The following is a 20703-nucleotide window of genomic DNA, read 5'->3' on the forward strand; positions in this document are numbered from 1 at the left end:
TTTCTTCTGTTTGTTTGCATTGTCAGTAAACTTGTTTTAAGATGATTTAAAACATAAATACTGCTGTCTCCTTCCCTCATCCTATTGTATACATCCACTGTGGTGTGTGGTTCTCTCTGTGGTTCTTATCATACCATTCACTGAAATGCCCCTTTGTAAGGTAAACTCCATATCCATGAATAAGGGGATTGGGGATGTTAAACCCTCATTGTCCAAACACACACGATCCCAACCCCACGGTTCTGTTACAGACCACAGTAAACACGAGAGGGATACAAAATCTTCCTCTGATTAGGAACACTTTGCTGTGGTTTAGTGCAATCCCAGAATCACAGTCTAGCATGACTATTAAAGCCAACGGACAAATACTGCCTGTGTCAGCTTATTGTGAAGCATTAACTGTGTAGGTGGTTGGGGTGTGCCTACTCTCGTCTCCAAAGTTTCTCCAGGAGTCACCTGAGGTTTACACTGAAGCCCCAGGCAGTGGGCTCACTCTGTAGATGGATGGGATGTTTTCATACTGTACTCCACCCTCTCATCACAAAGACACTCGAAATGGTTTCGTCTCTGTGGTGGCTCACCTCTGATGTATGAATGTCTATTTGACCCGAGTCCTGTATTAACCCCTATCTTTTCTTCTATTTTATTCTCTCCCCTCCTCTCCTATTCTCTCCGCTCCTCCACTCCAGAACACATGTGGGGACTCGGCAGTGAGCAGTACAGTCAATCCCATGATCACCAAGAGGTCAAAGGTGAAGACAGAGGTGGAGTATCCGAGGCCGCTGTCCCCATGCTCTCCGGTAAGAATCGGATTAGGATCTACTACTTTATAAAACAGTTGTCATGATGAACCTTGTTGCCCTGTACAGTAAGTGAGACGTACGGGTTGATAGGATCTAAAGAGAATGATGTGTTGAGGGTAGAGGTCGACCGATTAATCTCAATGGCCGATTAATTAGGGCCGATTTGTTTTCACAACAATCGGAAATCTGTATTTTTGGGCACCGATTTCTGATTATTAAAAAAATATATATATTTTTATACCTTTTATTTAACTAGGCAAGTCGGTTAAGAACACATTCTTATTTTCAATGACTGCCTAGGAACTGTGGGTTAACTGCCTTGTTCAGGGGCAGAACGACAGATTTTCACCTTGTCAGCTCAGGGGTTTAATCTTGCAACCGCACAGTTAACTAGTCCAACGCTCTAACCATTGCACTCCACGAGTAGCCTGCCTGTTACATGAATGCAGTAGAAGCCAAGGTAAATTGCTAGCTAGCATTAAACTTATCTTGCAAAAAACAATTAATCATAATCACTAGTTATAACTACTAATCCAGTTTAGCAGGCAATATTAAGCAGGTGAAATTGTGTCATTTCTCTTGCGTTCATTGCACGCAGAGTCAGGGTATATGCAACAGTTTGGGCTGCCTGGCTAATTGCGAACTAATTTACCAGAATTTTACATAATTATGACATAACATTGAAGGTTGTGCAATGTAACAAGAATATTTAGACTTAGGGATGCCACCCGTTAGATGCCACCCATGGATAACGATGCTTCGAGTGTGGCTGTTGTCGATGTGTTTCTGGTTCGAGCCCAGGTAGGGGCGAGGAGGGGGACGGAAGCTATACTGTTACACTGGCAATACTATAGTGCCTATAAGAACATCCAATAGTCAAAGGTAAATTAAATACAAATGGTAAAGAGAGAAATAGTCCTATAAATACTACATTAACTACAACCTAAAACATCTTAACTTGGAATATTGAAGTCTCATGTTAAAAGGAACCACCAACTTTCATATGTTCTCATGTTCTGAGCAAGGAACTTAAACGTTAACTTTTCTACATGGCACATAATTTACATGGCACACATTTTTACATGGCACATATTTCTTTCTTCTCCAACACTTTGTTTTTGCATTATTTAAACCAAATTGAACATGTTTCATTATTTATTTGAGGCTAAATTGATTTTATTGATGTTTTATATTAAGTAAAAATAAGTGTTAATTTAGTATTGTTGTAATTGTCATTATTACAAAAATAAAAAATAAAATAAAACAATTGGCCGATTAATCGGTATCGGCTTTTTTGGTCCTCCAATAATCGGTATCGGCGTTGAAAAATCATATTAGAAAATGATCAATCCTCTGCAACTGATGGGGTAAAAAAAGATTATTTTCCTTTGCTTCCTTTCCTCTGCCATTTCCCCGCAAATAGTCCTCTGTCCTGAACTGACACAGACCCCTGGGAACCAGCCAGTACCCTGACCCCCTTTCTTTCTCTGCTACGGCTGAAAGAAGAAAAACTCTGTGTGATAAGAGCTTTGCATCCATTCGTTTGTTCCTCCCCGCTCTTCTTTTCTTCCTGGCTGCTGTAAACTGTGCCACAACACTTCATTTCAATGAAATATTGGCCAGACGTTATTGTCATCGGAGGTGCATCTCTCTCTCTCTCTCTCGCTCTCGCTCTCTCTCTCTCTTGACAAATTTGCGGAGCCCTCCTCTCCGACTCAGAGGCAGGTTTGGGTTTGTGCCTGATGCATGGGGATGGCGGTGTACACAGTCGTCTTGGGGCCAGTAGAATTGATGAAGATAGTGGCGCGGGGCAGAGATAAACATGCTGCAGTCAGCACATTGGAGCAGGGAAGGATGGGAGGCTGGAGCTGTGGAGAGAGAAAGAGGAGACCAGGGGATGGGCTGCACATCACACAAACACACACACACACACAGCCTGCAGGCCTGGGAACTGTCTTAGATGTGTCAACGAATCTCTGCCTGGACAGAAAAAAAAATCTGTCTGTTACATGTACATTATTAGTCACTCTGTTCCTCCAGGCAAGTCAATCTGGGCTATCTCGGATAATGTCAGGGTGTCCCCTCCCCACATCAGTAGCAGTTAATAGTTGAACAGGGACGTAAACTGGTGAGTGCCCAAAAAGGTGACACTTTTTTGTTGTTGCATTGAAATAGGCAAAAAATCCCTGCTAGGGGGAAATGCAGGTTCTAACCAATTAGACAAGGCATATGATCTACATGATCAGTCCCTGTGTGTAAAATAAAAAGTACTTAATGTGATCCTAATGTAACAGTATAACTTTAGACCATACCCGGGCGCGAACCAGGGACCCTCTGCACACATCAACATCTGACACCCACTATCGCTCCACAAAAGCCGCGGCCCCTGCAGAGCAAGGGGAACCACTACTTCAAGGTCTCAGAGCAAGTGACGTCACCGATTGAAACGCTATTTCGCGCGAACCACCGCTAACTAAGCTAGCCGTTTCACATCCGTTACACTAACTCACAGCTAAAAAATGTAAAGAAAGCAATCCAATGTTATTTAATATAATAATATATAAAATATATGCCATTTAGCAGACGCTTTTATCCAAAGCGACTTACAGTCATGTGTGCATACATTCTACGTATGGGTGGTCCCGGGGATCGAACCCACTACCCTGGCGTTACAAGCGCCATGCTCTACCAACTGAGCTACAGAAGGACCCTAGACCCTAGACTTTACTGCAAATGAAAAAACAATACACTAATATTGCAGTTAGCCATGACAGCCTTTACAATAGAATAGAATGCTTTACAATAGAATGCTTGTGACCACACACACACACACATCTAAATATTGCACTTGGGGAAGAAAAAAAACATCTTAAAGTAGAATGAAACAAACAGGCATTCTATTTTTGTTCTATTATAGTGGCCACTATAGTAGACATCGATCAAGTGCACAAGGCTACGTGTGCAAAAAGAACCTTCACTGAGTAAAACATTTAATAATCCCCCCCTCACTCACATACACAAGTGTTACTGTCAAATTCAACACAACAAAAGTCATATATTTGGCCTACACTGCACATTATAGCATTGTACACTTTCTGCCTGTGGACATCGGTTCTACAATGTGCCATCAGAGCATGATACTCTTTGTTGGCGTAATTGATCTCTTTCAGGCAGAGAATACACCTAGCATACCTCTTTTTATACACTGTATTGACAAAGTGAGAAAGAGTGGACGTGTGTGGTGTTCCTTTCACCTCTATAGTGGCATCCAGTTTAAACCAGGCCCAGCTCCAGCTACACTTGATCCCTGGCGTCCAGCAACGCCTCATTTTCACCTAATTCTCTCATTCTGTAAATAAACCACAAATTGTAGAGGGAAAACATTAAACACAGATAGTAGTTAGTTCGTTAACTAGTTAGCCAGTTAACATTTCACACAGATTGCCAGGGTCCAGTAAGCAACTAACGCGTTATAATTTGAGGAACGGCAAGGAGTCGTATCCCAGTTAATACTAAAGCGAATTGGTTAGGCCACGAATGTTAGCTCATCTGATGTTGAAATGTTAGCTATCGAACGTTAGCTGTCTGATTTTAATCTAATTTTCACACCATAAACTAAATAAACTAAATTATAAATAAACTAAATTAATAAATAAACTAAATAAACTAAATTATTTGATCAGATAAGTTGGCTAATGTTGCTCAACATTTCTCTGGCTGGCTAACGGAGAATTCGATCCAGCTAGCAAGACACTTGACAATGCTAACAATACTTGTTCCACCACACTTTCTCCCTCACCTCAAACTTTCCGAATACCAGTTGTTTTTCGGTTACAGCTCATGAAGTACGCTTCATCATCTTCTCACCCCGGGTCTCCGTGGTCGGGCTTCTCCAACGTCACCTCTTCGTTATCGTTCAGGGCAAGCTTGCCTTCCCACTCTCCACTGTAACAGGCACGTTGGTTGCCTCTTCTCTCTTCAGTCGTCTTGCTGCGCTGCATTCTGCTGTTATGTGAACGATAGGCTGAGCCTTGGATATACAGACAGTATTGCTCCAAACGCGCAGCACTCGTTCGCTTACAGCCAGTAGCCCCCCTCCCCACTCCTCCCATCCTAAAATGTTCTTATCGGATCTACACGAATTCAAAACAGCGACTTCCACCAAAATGTGACTAGTTTTCATCCCTGGTTGAAGTGTTGTTGAGTATCATTTCGGCAGAAGTGTTAATGGCTTGTGTTGGGTTAAAAGAAATAAGACATATTTCTTAGACTGTAAGAGAGAATGGACTATAAAGTCTTCTTCTCTTTTCCCGTGTTCTAACTCTAACAGGATCATCTAGGTGGGATGCTGGGCCTGAAGGAGGACTTGGATAAAGATGAATGCAAGCATGAGCCAGAGATGGTGTATGAGACCAACTGCCACTGGGAAGGATGCTCCAAGGAGTACGACACGCAGGAACAACTGGTCCATGTAAGGAGGGGACGGGGGACAGGAGACAGGGATCAGACAAGCATTTCCTTTTTCTTTAACTAGCTCAGAAAATGTTCCTGTGTGTTATAAAACAACCAGCCCGGAGCTGGTTTCCTAAAAGCACCTTAAGGATAAGTATGTTACCTGTGGTTCGAACGAAGAAACCAGGCCCTGGGCCAAGAGCAGAGGAAGGTCGCTATCTAATGAGTGTGTGGTGAGAGAGAGGAGGTCTGCCTGTCAGTGCAGCTGGAATAAGTCCAGAATAAATCCCACAGACCTCGAGGTCTATATGAGCTCCCTAACCTCTGACCTCTGACCTCTGAAGCCCAACATAAAGCCATCCTGCCAGGAACACTAAACCCTTAACCCCTCCCTGATTTAGTCTTCACAGTAACCTCTAACAAACTAAGAGTCCATATTTTAGCGCTGCCTAAGACTGAGGCTTGTCAAAGGACTTCAACTGGGGTCCTGTTTTATTATGCGTTCCTCCAGATAGATACTGAGAGTCGGGTGATTCATTGGTTGTTCACATAAAGTAAGCTTAGCGTTTAGCTTCCATGAGACTGGGATTGTTTTACTCTTTTGAACTTTTCGGCATGTAGAGTCTTGGTCGAGCAGGGGCATTCCAGGCCGTCACTGAAGCAGAAAGAGAGGGGGACAGACAGACAGAGAGAGAAAGAAAGAGAGAGCGAGAGGGGGGGGCAGAGTGAGAGAGCGAGGGGGAGAGATAGAAGAGAGAGAGAGAGACAAAAAGAGAGAGTGAGTGAGAGAGAGTGGAAGAGAGAGTGGAAGAGTGTGTAAGAGAGAGGAAGAGGAAGAGAGAGAGAGCAGGTTAGCAAGATAGAGGAAGCGAGATAGAGAGGAAGAGTGAGCGAGAGGAAGAGGGAGAGAGAGAGAAGGGGGGCACTGTAACACAGAGGAGCTTTGACTATGGCCTCCATTATCTATCCTCATTGTTTCACTCAGTCACCGACAGTTACACTCCAGCTGAACGTGAAACCTCCGAGATCCTTCCTAATGATAGGCACACATACACACAAACACCTTCCTAATGATAGGCCAGGACGGTTTAGGTTAGGCAGTTATGGACAAAGAGCTGCTTGTCTGAGAGAGCAGTCAACGCACGCTCAACCGCCATGTGTCTTTGGCTTAATTATCATGGGCCAGACATTTAACCAACATGTAGAGAGAGTAGCCTAAGGAATATGTACAATGATGGTCCTTGTCACCAAAGTGTGTGTGTGTGTGTGTGTGTGTGTGTGTGTGTGTGTGTGTGTGTGTGTGTGTGTGTGTGTGTGTGTGTGTGTGTGTGTGTGTGTGTGTGTGTGTGTGTGTGTGTGTGTGTGTGTGTGTGTGTGTGTGTGTGTGTGTGTGTGTGTGTGTGTGTGTGTGTGTGTGTGTGTGTGTGTATATGTGTGTGTGTGTGTGTGTGTATATGTGAATGCAAATATGCTTGTTAGCGCTGAACTCTTGCAAGGAAAAAAGTTTCTTTAGTTGCTGCACGGTTGAAACTCAAGCATCCTATTGGTTACCTTGTTGTTAGTCATTCCTGATGTTCTCAGGGTATTAAGTCCTTTTCTGCAGATGTGTTCATCAAAGGATCCCAGGAAACAGCGGTGTTTGAGTTGTAATCCCTCCACACTCACTGGGCCCCCGCACTTCAACCACTACAGCCCTAATGAGGGAGGTGCACAATACCTGTCCAGACCCATTCGTCCTAGGCTATGCACGCCAGCCAGCGGGGATGCCACATCAGTCTTGGATAAGAGAGTTGGAAATCCGTCACAGGGCAATTCCATTAAATGAGAGTGTTGAGAGGCTGCCCCTTTAGACACATACAAACAGAGCGGAGCAAAGGAGCATTTGCCTGTTGGATGATTGATTTTAATTTCCCTAACCGTAGAACCCCTCTTGTGGGAAAAAAAAGTAGACTAGTGGAACTCATCAAACAGAGCCGCACTGCCTATTGTGCGTCCCGACAACACAAGCACGTCTTTTTCCTTCACTGTCTGACAAACGGAAAGTTAACGGCAAACTTTGATTGATGGCGTTACTCCTCATTTCTTTGATAGGCAAATGGCTGCTCCGCCTCTGTCACAACTTGAAATTGAGTTTGTTCTAATAGAGAACCTCTGTCTCCTGTTGATAGTGTGTTCTCTAAGTAGTACAAATACACTCAACGACAGACAGAACAGAACACAGCTAGAGGCCTAATAAAAAAGACAACCTCAGAGGGACTTCTGTGGGGAGAGAAACATCAAATCAACTTGTATTGGTCACATACACGCGTTTAGCAGATGTTATTGCGGGTGTAGCGAAATGCTTGTGTTTCGAGCTCCAACAGTGCAGTAATATCTAACAAGTAATATCTAACGAGTCATTTCTAACACATTTCACAACAATTACACACAATACACACAAATCTAAAGTAAAGGAATTAAGAATATATCATAATTGGACGAGCAATGTCGGAGCAGCATAGACTAAAATACAGTAGAATAGAATACAGTATATACATTTGAGATGAGTATTGCAAAATATGTCAACATTATTAACATCGGGAGAAGTCAAAGGCCATGCACAGAAAGAAAACCCCGCCCCTTCCCCTTCGGCACTTATGTAGATTTAAAAGACATACTACAACTGAATGACGGTTGCTTTACACCGATCCAATCCCTTAGTTCGACACAAGTGTTTAGGGAGCAGGGGCTGGGGGTTGTTACTGGTCGGGACCGCAAGTCTCACAGGCTGTAGAGATCCAGAAAGGTATTAACACGTGTCATCCGGGCGTGTCTCCCCCACAGCACATCAACAACGACCACATCCACGGGGAGAAGAAGGAGTTTGTGTGCCGCTGGGATGAGTGTTCCAGGGAGCAGAAGCCTTTTAAGGCCCAGTACATGCTGGTGGTTCACATGAGGAGACACACGGGGGAGAAGCCACACAAGTGTACCGTGAGTAACTGATCGTCGCCAGGCTCGGCCTTTCGCTGAGCATTTGCCTCTCTAAACATTTGTAGAGTGTACCGTCACACACACACACACACACACACACACACACACACACACACACACACACACACACACACACACACACACACACACACACACACACACACACACACACACACACACACACACACACACACACACTCACACTCACAGAGAATCACACACAGATGTGTGCATGCTTGCACACACACAAATCTAGAAATGCCGTTTGGGCTTTTCTCCATATTTCACGTGATCATTCTTGAAAGGGAATGAAAATATGCTTACAGTGTGATTACATTACATATTCACATAGAGGATGTCCCTAAGCTGGTTAGTAGGGTGTTTGTTAGTAGTTTCAGTAAGGGCAATGGGTCCTTCTTACAGTAAGACCTAGATATATCCTCTACGGTACTGTATTGTAAGTCCCTCATGTACAACATCTAAGACTTTTCTCTCTTCAGGCCAAATCCTTAAGTTTTCTCATAAATCATGCACTGATGTCAAGGGGAGATTTGTTTCTAAAGTTAGGATTGGTGACTATAAACAGTGCATTTGGAAAGTATTCAGACCCCTTCACCTTTTACATATTTTGTTACGTTACAGCCTTATTCTAAAATGGATTAAATCGTTTTTTTTCCCATCACCAATCTACATACAATACCCCATAGTGACAAAGCAACAATCTGATTTTGACATTTTTGCAAATGTATAAAAAATGTCAAACTCAAATAACACATTTACTTAATTATTCAGACCATTTACTCAGTACATTTGATATTTTATTAGGATCCCCATTAGCTGCTGCAATGCAGCAGCTACTCTTCCTGTGGTCCACACAAAACATGAAACATAATACAGAATGACATAATACAGAACATCAATAGACAAGAACAGCTCAAGGACAGAACTACATACAGTGGGGAGAACAAGTATTTGATACACTGCCGATTTTGCAGGTTTTCCTACTTACAAAGCATGTAGAGATCTGTAATTTTTATCATTGGTACACTTCAACTATGAGAGACGGAATCTAAAACAAAAATCCAGAAAATCACATTGTATGATTTTTAAGTAATTCATTAGCATGTTATTGCATGACATAAGTATTTGATCACCTACCAACCAGTAAGAATTCCGGCTCTCACAGACCTGTTAGTTTTTCTTTAAGAAGCTCTCCTGTTCTACACTCATTACCTGTATTAACCACACCTGTTTGAACTCGTTACCTGTATAAAAGACACCTGTCCACACACTCAATCAAACAGACTCCAACCTCTCCACAATGGCCAAGACTAGAGAGCTGTGTAAGGACACCAGGGATAAAATTGTATACCTGCACAAGGCTGGGATGGGCTACAGGACAATAGGCAAGCAGCTTGGTGAGAAGGCAACAACTGTTGGCGCAATTATTAGAAAATGGAAGAAGTTCAAGATGACGGTCAATCATCTTCGGTCTGGGGCTCCATGCAAGATCTCACCTTGTGGGGCATCAATGATCATGAGGAAGGTGAGGAATCAGCCCAGAACTACACGGCAGGACCTGGTTAATAACCTGAAGAGAGCTGGGACCACAGTCTCAAAGAAAACCATTAGTAACACACTACACTGTCATGGATTAAAATCCTGCAGCACAGGCAAGGTCCCCCTGCTCAAGCCAGCGCATGTCCAGGCCCGTCTGAAGTTTGCCAATGACCATCTGGATGATCCAGAGGAGGAATGGGAGAAGGTCGTGTGGTCTGATGAGACAAAAATAGAGCTTTTTGGTCTAAACTCCACTCGCCGTGTTTGGAGGAAGAAGAAGGATGAGTACAAACCCAAGAAATCCATCCCAACCGTGAAGCATGGAGGTGGAAACATAATTCTTTGGGGATGCTTTTCTGCAAAGGGGACAGGACGACTGCACTGTATTGAGGGGAGGATGGACGCCATGTAGCGTGAGATCTTGGCCAACAACCTTCTTCCCTCAGTAAGAACATTGAAGATGGGTCATGGCTGGGTCTTCCAGCATGACAACGACCCGAAACACACAGCCAGGGCAACTAAGGAATGGCTCCGTAAGAAACATCTCAAGGTCCTGGAGTGGCCTAGCCAGTCTCCAGACCTGAACCCAATAGAAAATCTTTGGAGGGAGCTGAAAGTCCGTATTGCCCAGCGACAGCCCCGAAACCTGAAGGATCTGGAGAAGGTCTGTATGGAGGAGTGGGCCAAAATCCCTGCTGCAGTGTGTGCAAAACTGGTCAAGAACTACAGGAAACATATGATCTCTGTAATTGCAAACAAAGGTTTCTGTACCAAATATTAAGTTCTGCTTTTCTGATGTATCAAATACTTATGTCATGCGATAAAATGCTAATTAATTACTTAAAAATCATACAATGTGATTTTCTGGATTTTTTCTTTTAGATTCCGTTTCCCACAGTTGAAGTGTACCTATGATACAAATTACAGACCTCTACATGCTTTGTAAGTAGGAAAACTGCTAAATCGGTTAGTGTATCAAATACTTGTTCTCCCCACTGTACATACATTAAAATGGCACATGTAGCCTACATATCAATGCATACATACAAACTATCTAGTTCAAATAGGGGAGAGGCGTTGTGCCGTGAGGTGATGCTTTATTTTTATAAACCAGGTTTGCTGTTTATTTGAACAATATGAGATGGAAGGAAGTTCCATGCAATTAGGGCTCTATATAATACTGAACGCTTTATTGAATTTGTTCTGGATTTGGGGACTGTGAAAAGACCCCTGGTGGCATGTCTGGTGGGATAAGTGTGTGTGTCAGAGCTGTGTGTAAGTTGACTATGCAAATAATTTGGGATTTTCAACACAATGTTTCTTATAAAAATAAGTGATGCAGTCAGTCTCTCCTCAACTCTCAGCCAAGAGAGACTGATATGCATAGTATTTATATCAGCCCTCTGATTACAATGAAGATCAAAACGTGCCGCTCGGTTCTGGGCTGCAGCTTAACTCGGTCTTTCCTTGCAGCACCGGACCACACCACTGGACAATAATCAAGATTAGACAAAACTAGAGCCCGCAGAACTTGCTTTTTGGAGTATGGTGTCAAAAAATCTGAGCACCTCTTTATTACGGCCAGAACTCTCCCCATATTTACAACCATTGAATGTATATGTTTTTGACCAAGACCGTTTACAATCTAAAGTAATGGCAAGTAATTTAGTCTCCTGAACTTGTTCAACAGCCACACAATTCATTACCAGATTCAACTGAGGTCTAAAACGTAAGGAATGATTTGTACCAAATACAATGCTCTTAGTTTTAGAGATGTTCAGGACAAGTTTATTACTGGCCACCCATTCCAAAACAGACTCCAACTCTTTGTTAAGGGTTTCAGTGACTTCATTAGCTGTGGTTGCTGATGCGTATATGGTTGAATCATAAGCATACATGGACACACATGCTTTGTTTAATGCCAGTGGCAGGTCATTGGTAAAAAATAGAAAAGAGTAGAGGGCCTAGAGAGCTGCCCTGCGGTACACCACACTTTACATGTTTGACATTAGAGAAGCTTCCATTAAAGAAAACCCTTTGAGTTATATTAGATAGATAGCTCTGAATCCACGACATGGCATAGGTTGAAAAGCCATAACACAACAACAGGTTATGGTCAATAATATCAAAGACTGCATTAAAATCTAACAGTACAGCTCCCACAATCTTCTTATTGCAATTTATTTCAACCAATCATCCGTCATTTGTGTCAGTGCAGTACATGTTGAGTGCCCTTCTCTATAAGCATGCTGAAAGTCTGTTGTTAATCTGTTTACAGAGAAATAGCATTGTATTTGGTCAAACATAATATTTTACAACAGTTTGCTAAGAGCTGGCAGCAAGCTTATAGGTCTGCTGTTAGAACCAGTAAAGGCTGCGTTACCACTCTTGGGTAGCGGAATTACTTTGGCTTCCTTCCAGCCCTGACAAAGACTTTCCTCTAGGCTCAGATTAAAAATATTACAGATAGGTGTGGCTATAGAGTCAGCTACCATCCTCAGTTGCTTTCCATCTAAGTTGTCAATGCCTGGAGGTTTGTCATTATTGATCGATAACAAAAAATGTCCCACTTCTCCCACATAACTTTACAAAATTCAAACTTGCAATGCTTTTCTTTCATTATTTGTTTTTTTTTTATGCATGAATACAATTGCTTACTGTTCATTGTTGGCATTTCCTGCCTACGTTTGCCCACTTTGCCAATGAAATAATCATAAAAATAATTGGCAACATCAAATGGTTTCGTGATGAATAAGCCATCTGATTCGATGAAAGGTGGAGTTGAATTAGTCTTTCTGCCCATAATTTCATTTAAAGTACTCCAAAGGTTTTTTCCATCGTTCTTTATATTGTAATGACCCGACTAGATCATAAAGGAACAATTGTCCAGACAGAGGCTTGAGTTTACGAATTGACGGTTTATTACACCAACTTTACCCAGGCTACTGTTTGGGCCGTAGCACACGCCAAATAGATGACACAAGCCAATCGTGACCTTCTCTTGTGAAGCCCAGACGTAAGAGAGAGAGAACAAAAGCTGAACCTGGTCTTAACTTCCAATGCTCCACCCCCCTGCCCAACCCCCCTCCACGCCACTCCACCAACCACCAGGATGCCCGGCATCAGAACATTCCAGGCATTCCCGTGATTGGCAGATAGCAGGTTGATTGATAGGTTGGACCCTACGAACACCGTGTACTGGTCAGTACAACACAACCACCTCCTAGCCTAACACATAACACACAGCTGTCTGTGCGGGTCGCTACACAGCCCCCCCACCACAAAGTCCCTCGTCCCCGAGGGAACAAACAAAGTCTCTGAAGCGACCCGGAGGTCTCCTTTGCCTGCGTGGTCGTGATGGTCGCAGAGTGCCCCTCTGGGACCCAGGGGATGAAGGCAGGGATATGGGTGACAAGGAAGCGGGAACGGGTAATACAGTCCGTGGCTCTGGGGAACCACGCGGTGACACAGGGGGAGACAGGGGAGTGGGCTGTCTGGAGCCTTGTCTGCGGCACCTGAGGGTGGGTGCCTGGAGAATGTCATTGCCAGAGAGGGGAATTGTGGGGGTTCCTGGGGTTTGGGGAGAAGAGGCCTCTCTGTATGGGGCTAACCTGTCCCGGTGCAGTGCCACCTTTCTCCCCCTGGGAGGAAGCTGCACCCGGTACACAACCTCCCCTACCCTCTCCAGGACACTGCAGGGTCCCACCCAGTGACTGTCCAACTTGGGGCATCTGCCTTTTTTCCTTAGGGGGCTGTAGACCCAGACCAGCTCCCCAGCCACAAAGTGCCTTCCCCGGGTGTGCACGTCATAGTTCCTTTTCTGCCTCACACCTGCATTCACCAGCTGCTCTCTGGCGAAGGTGTGGGCTGTCTCCAGGCGGTCCTGGAGTCTCCGGGCATACTCCGGCCCCGGAGGAACATGAGGGCTATCCAGGGGCCGACCAAACGCCATCTCCGCAGGGGTGCGGATCTCTCCCCAGCATGAGGAGGGCAGGCGTGCAGGAAGTGGAGTCTTGGACAGCGGAGCGGCATGCCATGAGGACCATAGGCAGGTGCTTGTCCCAGTCACGCTGGTGTTTGGAAGAGACGATGGCCAGCTGCTGTCCAAGCGTTTTGTTGAAGCGCTCCACAAGGCCATCACTTTGAGGATGGAGAGGAGTAGTGCGGGTCTTGTGCATACCCAGCCTCTCACACATGGTGGCGAACACACGGGACTCAAAGTTTCTGCCTTGGTCGCTGTGGATGGACTCTGCAGCTCCAAACCTGCTGAACATCCCCGCTGTCAGGGCGTCGACGATGGTCTCTGCCTCCTGGTCAGGCAGAGCATAGGCCTCGGGCCATTTTGTGAAATAGTCCATGGCCGTGAGCACCCAGCGGTTTCCACTGTCTGTGGTGGGGAACGGCCCAGCTACATCCACTCCCACCCTCTCCATGGGAGCCCCCACTGGGAACTGTTGTAGCTGAGCATGAGAGCGGCCTGGGGGGCCCTTTCTCGCTGTGCAGTTGTCACAGCGGCGACAAAAGTCCTCCACATCCCTCTTGTGCTGCCCCCAGTAGAAGCCCTGATGGAGACGGCGCAGTGTTTTTGTGACCCCAAAGTGTCCAGTCCCCACCCCCCATGAGTACTCTGGAGCACAGCCTCCCGCAATGCTTTTGGGACCACCACCTGCCACCTCTCCTCTCCCGTAGCTGACTCCTTCCATGCCCGCTGTAGCACGCCATCAGCCAGCCGCAGTCTCTCAAACTTCGACCACAACCCTTTGGTCGCGAGTGAGAGCGCTGTCACCTCTTCCCATGGTGGCCTCACCTGCGCCTCTACCCACTGTAGCACTGGCTGTAGGTCTGTGTCCCGTCCCTGCTGCTGCCGCCATTCAGCCACGTCGACAGTCTGCAGCTCACAGCAGACAGGCCCGCTCGCCCGACACACTTGTGGCACAGACACCCTCCTCTGCCCGCAGCTCTCTCTCCCGTCCCTCTCTCCGTTCACAGTGGCGGCAGCCGTCTGCAGTACAGGGCCGACGGGACATGGCGTCGGCGTTGGAGTGGCGTGCCCCTGCCCTGTGCACCACCGTGAAGTCATACGGCTGAAGCTCCTCCAACCAGCGTGCCACCTGCCCCTCTGGCTCTCTGAAAGACATGAGCCACTGGAGAGCAGAGTGGTCAGTCCTTACAGTAAAGGGCAGACCACCCAGGTAGTACTTGAAGTGTTTGACGGAAGCCACAACAGCCAAGAGCTCCCACCGGGTGACACAGTAGCGGCGCTCATGTTTGTCAAATGTTTTGCTGAAGTACGCCACCACTCTCTCCCCTCTGGCCCCACCTGGGCCAGCACCCCACCCATGCCCACATTGCTCGCGTCTGTGTCCAGGATAAAGGGCAAGGTGAGGTCAGGGGGCGAGCACGGGGCCTCGATCAGTGCACGTTTGAGGGTGTTGAACGCCTCCTCACACTCCACTGTCCAAGTGAAAGCCTTGTCCTTCGGCAGCAGGCGGTTCAGTGGAGCAGCAACGCTTGAGAAGCCCCGTACAAACCTCCTGTAGTACGAGGCCAGGCCCAGGAAGCTCTTCAGCTGACGCTGGTCGGTGGGGGTGGGCCAGTCTCTGACAGCCCCTACCTTGTCCTCCATGGTGCTGATCCCCTCCTTCCCCACTCGGTGGCCCAAGAAGGACACCTCTCTCCTCATGAAGTGGCACTTCTCGGGGTGGAGCTTCAGACCTGCGGCAGCCACCCTCTCCAGCACACGCCGTAGCGCCCCCAGGGCTGACTGGAAGGAGCTGCCATGGGCCAGGATGTCATCGAGGTATACCAGACACTGCTGTCGGGGGATGCCATCCAGCACCCTGTCCATCAAACGCTCAAAAGTAGCTGGAGCGTTGCACAGGACCTTGAACTGCCAGTGTCCTCTGTTAGTGGAGAACGCAGTTTTGGCTCTGGCCTCTGGGGAGAGGGGCACCTGCCAGTAGCCACTGCGGAGGTCTAGTGAGGAGAACCAGGAGGACCCCCTAACCAGGTCCAGCGACTCATCGATACGTGGTATGGGGTATGAGTCCTTCCTGGTTACCTCATTCAGCCGCCTGTAGTCCGCACAGAACCTCAGCTTGCCCCCCTTCTTCGGAACCATGACGACTGGCGCCGCCCAGGGGCTGTCTGAGGGCTCAATGAAGTCTGCCCGCTGCATCTCCAACACAGCCTTGTCTGCCGCCTCCTGGCGTGCCAGCGGGATACGGCGGGGACGCATCTTGATGGGTCGAGCATCACCTGTGTCGATCTCATGCTGCACCAGATGAGTCTGACCCACCTCTTCCTCACTCAACGCAAAGCTGTCTCTGAATTCAATCAGCAACTGCCACAACCGTTCCTGCTGCTCAGGGTCAAGACCAACACAGTTCCTCCCCCATATCTCCCTCACTGCAGACAGTGTCCTCTCCTCTCCCATCTGGGGTAGCTGGGCTGGGGGGATGCGACCCGGGCTCACAGAGGGCTGTGTCATGGAGGTAGCTGGGGGAATGTAACACACCGCTGTAGGTGACAGGGGACTGGGGAAAAGTCACACACAGCTGTGGGGGAGGGGCGCAGCCATGAGTCTCTGCTGCTTTAACTGTTGGAGTAAAGGGTTTGTTGGGTTGAGTGAATGTGACATTAGGGGGCCATGGTGACTTCCGTCCCTCCCTGGAAGCTCAGTGTGCCCCTATTTAGGTCTAACTGGCAGCCTGTGCTCCTAAGAAAGTCCAACCCCAGGATACAAGGGTCCTGCACAGCCGCCACCCACACAGGATGACGCACAGTCCTGCCCCCTACTGTCAGAGTCATTATTCCCTTCCCTTTCATGGGTGCCAGCTCACCTGTGACTGTGCGGAGCTGCACAGTTGTAGGCTCACACTGAGTCCAACCTGGCACAATATCTGGCCTCACCAGGGTTACTGTGGAACCAGTGTCCACCAGGGCGGAGCAGGGCACCCCCTCCACAGTGACAGGGACATGACAAAAGTCCCCAACACAGGTCCGGCCCACCACAACAACAGGCTCCATCCGCTTGCCCTCGTCTGCTTCTGGGGAAGTGGAGCCTTGCTTCCCCGTCTGTGCCGGTGGGCTCCTCCAGAAGATGATGGTGGTTGGGATAGAAAGCCAGGGGTCCGCACTACCCGGTCTATGCGGACCCCGAGCCGTTTCCCTGAGCTCTGGGGGACATGGGGCAAACTCGGCGCAGATGGCCTGGCTGGCCACAACCCCAGCAGACCCTGGGACCAGGGCGTGTGTTTCGTTCCGCCTGTAGCGACACAGCACGAATGAGTTTTGTCATTTCGGCCACCCAAGCAGGCTTTTCCGGCTCCGGGCTGCTCTGCCCCCCAGCTCGCACAGAGGGTGTGTCTCCCTGCACCCCCACCAAAGCCCCAGCTGAAGCCCCAGCCCACACCAGCTCCCTCTCCAAAGCCATCTCCAAGGCTGTCTGCAATGACTCAGGATGAGCCAGCTGGGTCTGTATGCGCAGCTCCGTAGGAGAGAGCGCCTGTATGAACTGGTCCCGTGCTAGCTCGCTCTGCACGGAGGGGGCATGTGAGCATATGCCCGCCGAGAGAGGCTCTCAATGTCATTAGCTAGCACCCGTAGAGGCTCTCCAGGCTGCCTGCGTCTATTACTCAGTTCGGAGCGCAGTAGCCCGGGCTGTACACACTGTCCATAGCGCCTCCTCAGTGCTCCCACTAAAGCCCCATAATCATGCCTGTCCTCGGGGCTAATCAATATCAAACAGGCCAGAGCTTCATCCGTGAGGCATAAAGCCAACTGCAGTGCCCTTTCTTCATCCGACCACCCCTAAAATGAGCTAACAGTTCAAACTGAGCATGAAAAGCTTCCCAATCCGCCTTACCGGAATACTTCGGGGTCTTAACAGATACGGACGCAGCCGGGAACTGGGCGCCGCCATGTTTGTTTACATCCTGAGCCCCAGATTCCTCATCCTGAGCGTCCCAGATTCCTCATCACCACGTCGATGTCACTTGTATCAACGGTCCGCCCACCAGAATCCGCGCGAAATACATTCGACGAAGCACTCATGCCCGCTTCAGCCGCCATCGCTCTAACGTCCTCCCTCAAGCGGCCTCTGCGCTCCGACGCCCTGGCGATCTCCTCAGACAGAGCCCCGACGTCCATTCACATGCAGCTCCTTGGCCATAATCGTCCCCTACCTCCACCTTCACTTTCGGATTCCCTCGAAGCATTTTCCATCCCCGTTCTCACCTACGGTAGCTAGCCACATAAGTCAGCTAGCTAGCTGGCTAACTTGTATCAACGTTTTTACTTCTGACACCAATGTAATGACCCGACTAGATCATAAAGGAACAATTGTCCAGACAGAGGCTTGAGTTTACGAATTGACGGTTTATTACACCAACTTTACCCAGGCTACTGTTTGGGCCGTAGCACACGCCAAATAGATGACACAAGCCAATCGTGACCTTCTCTTGTGAAGCCCAGACGTAAGAGAGAGAGAACAAAAGCTGAACCTGGTCTTAACTTCCAATGCTCCACCCCCCTGCCCAACCCCCCCTCCACGCCACTCCACCAACCACCAGGATGCCCGGCATCAGAACATTCCAGGCATTCCCATGATTGGCAGATAGCAGGTTGATTGACAGGTTGGACCCCGCGAACACCGTGTACTGGTCAGTACAACACAACCACCTCCTAGCCTAACACATAACACACAGCTGTCTGTGCGGGTCGCTACAATATCATTGATATTGGCTTCATAATACAGTTTATTCTTCTTTTTTTGTTGAGTCTAGTCACATCATTTCTCAATTTGCAGTAAGTCAGCCAGTCAGATGTGCAGCCAGACTTATTAGCCACTCCTTTCGCTACATCTCTTTCAACCATACAGTTGTTCAATTCCTCATCAATCCATGGATCCTTCACAGTTCTAACAGTGAGTTGCTTAACAGGTGCATGCATTTCAATAGTTGGAAGAAGCAATTTCATAAATGCATCAAGTGCAGCGTCTAGATGCTCATCATTAATCACATCAGACCAACAAATATTTTTAACATTGTCCGCATAAGAGTCACAGCAAAATCTTTTGTATGATCTCTTATACACTATTTTAGGTCCAGCTGTTAGAACTTTGGCTCTCCTGGATGTAGCCACTATATTGTGGTCACTGCATCCAATGGGTACGGATACAGCTTCAGAACAAAGTTCTACAGCATTAGTAAAAACGTGATCAATATATTTGGATGATCTTGTACTTGTAGTGTTTATAAACACCCTGGTTGGTTGGTTAATAACCTGAACCAGATTACAGGTACTGGTTACAGTAAGAAGCTTCCTCTTGAGCGGACGCCTTGATGAAATCAGTCAATATTCAGGTCCCCAAGAAAGTAGCCCTCTCTGTTTACATCTCATACACTATCAAGCATTTCACACATATTATTTAGATACTGACTGTTAGCACAATGGTGGAACAAACTCCCTCACGACGCCAGGACAGCGGAGTCAATCACCACCTTCCGGAGACACCTGAAACCCCACCTCTTTAAGGAATACCTAGGATAGGATAAAGTAATCCTTCTACCCCCCCCCTTAAAAGATTTAGATGCACTATTGTAAAGTGGCTGTTCCACTGGATGTCATAAGGTGAATGCACCAATTTGTAAGTCGCTCTGGATAAGAGCGTCTGCTAAATGACTTGAATGTAAATGTAAGTGGCCTATAGCAACACCCCAAAAGAAAAGGCTTTAGATGTGCCAAGTGAACCTGCAACCACAACACTTCAATAACACTTGACATAAGAACTTCTCTAAGCATTACAGGGATATGGCTCTGAATATATACAGCAACACGTCCCCCATAAGCATTTCTGTCTCTTCTATAGATGTTATATCCTTGTATTGCTACTACTGTATTATCAAATGAATTATCTAAGTGAATCTCAGAAATGGCTAATGTATGAATGTTATCTGATGTTAGCAAGTTATTGATTTCAGGAACCTTATTTCTAAGGCTACACATATTAATATGGGCTATTTTCAGCCCTTTCCTGGGTAGCTTATCAGATACAGACATAATACTGGAGAGAGCAAACAAAGTAAGAGAAAAAAATATACATTTAGCAAGTCATTAATCAATTGGTGTGTGTGTGTGTGTGTGTGTGTGGTGTGTGTGCTGCGTTGTTGAAGCTATGAACCCATAGGTTTGGCATTCTCATCCCTTCCAGGCTTCTGGGAGAGGGGGTGGACAATGAGCCTGTCATAGCGGATGTAAGCAATGTCCCCGCGAGCTCTGGCAGCTTTCATGGCTGGGATCAGTTCTTTCCTCTTCTGGCGCACAGCTACTTTGTTGAAGCACCTTTGGCAGTGACTGCAGCCAAAATCCAACAGGGTTGTCATGTTCCTTTTACTGAGGAGTGGCTTCTGTCTGGCCACTCTACCATAAAGGCCTGATTGGTGGAGTGCTGCAGAGATGGTTGACCTTCTGGATGATTCTCAAATCTCCACAGAGGAACTCTGGATCTCTGTCAGAGTGACTTTCGGGTTCTTGGTCACCTCCCTGACCAAGGCCTTTCTTCCCTGATTTCTCAGTTTGGCCAGGCAGCCAGCTCTAGGAAGAGTCTTGGTGGTTCAAAACTTCTTCCATTTAAGAATGATGGAGGCCACTGTGTTCTTGGGGACCTTCAATGCTGCAGACATTTTTTAGTACCCTTCCCCAGATCTGTGCCTCGAAGCTCTACAGACAATTCCTTCAACCTCATGGCTTGGTTTTTGCTCTGACATGCACTGTCAACATTGGGAACTTATATAGACAGGTGTGTGCATTTCCAAATCATGTCCAATCAATTGAATTTACCACAGGTGGACTCCAATAAAGTTGTAGAAACAACTCAAGGATGATCAATGGAAACAGGATGCACTTGAGCTCA

The 20703-nt window shown here is 47.0% G+C and overlaps 1 protein-coding gene across 3 annotated transcripts in view; it reads left to right on the forward strand.

The window, feature by feature from the left end:
• The window catches only part of LOC124011435 (zinc finger protein GLI2-like), a 95064-nt gene that overhangs the window by 66530 nt on the left and 7831 nt on the right, over window positions 1-20703 (forward strand). For all 3 annotated transcript variants that reach the window (XM_046324803.1, XM_046324802.1, XM_046324804.1), the window contains 3 exons: window positions 690-800; window positions 5134-5274; window positions 8079-8228. In XM_046324803.1, the coding sequence (XP_046180759.1) occupies window positions 690-800; window positions 5134-5274; window positions 8079-8228 (402 nt within the window). The remainder of the gene's footprint in view (window positions 1-689; window positions 801-5133; window positions 5275-8078; window positions 8229-20703) is intronic.

Source organism: Oncorhynchus gorbuscha, linkage group LG23 (assembly GCF_021184085.1).
Source record: "Oncorhynchus gorbuscha isolate QuinsamMale2020 ecotype Even-year linkage group LG23, OgorEven_v1.0, whole genome shotgun sequence".
Taxonomy (NCBI): Eukaryota; Metazoa; Chordata; class Actinopteri; order Salmoniformes; family Salmonidae; genus Oncorhynchus; species Oncorhynchus gorbuscha.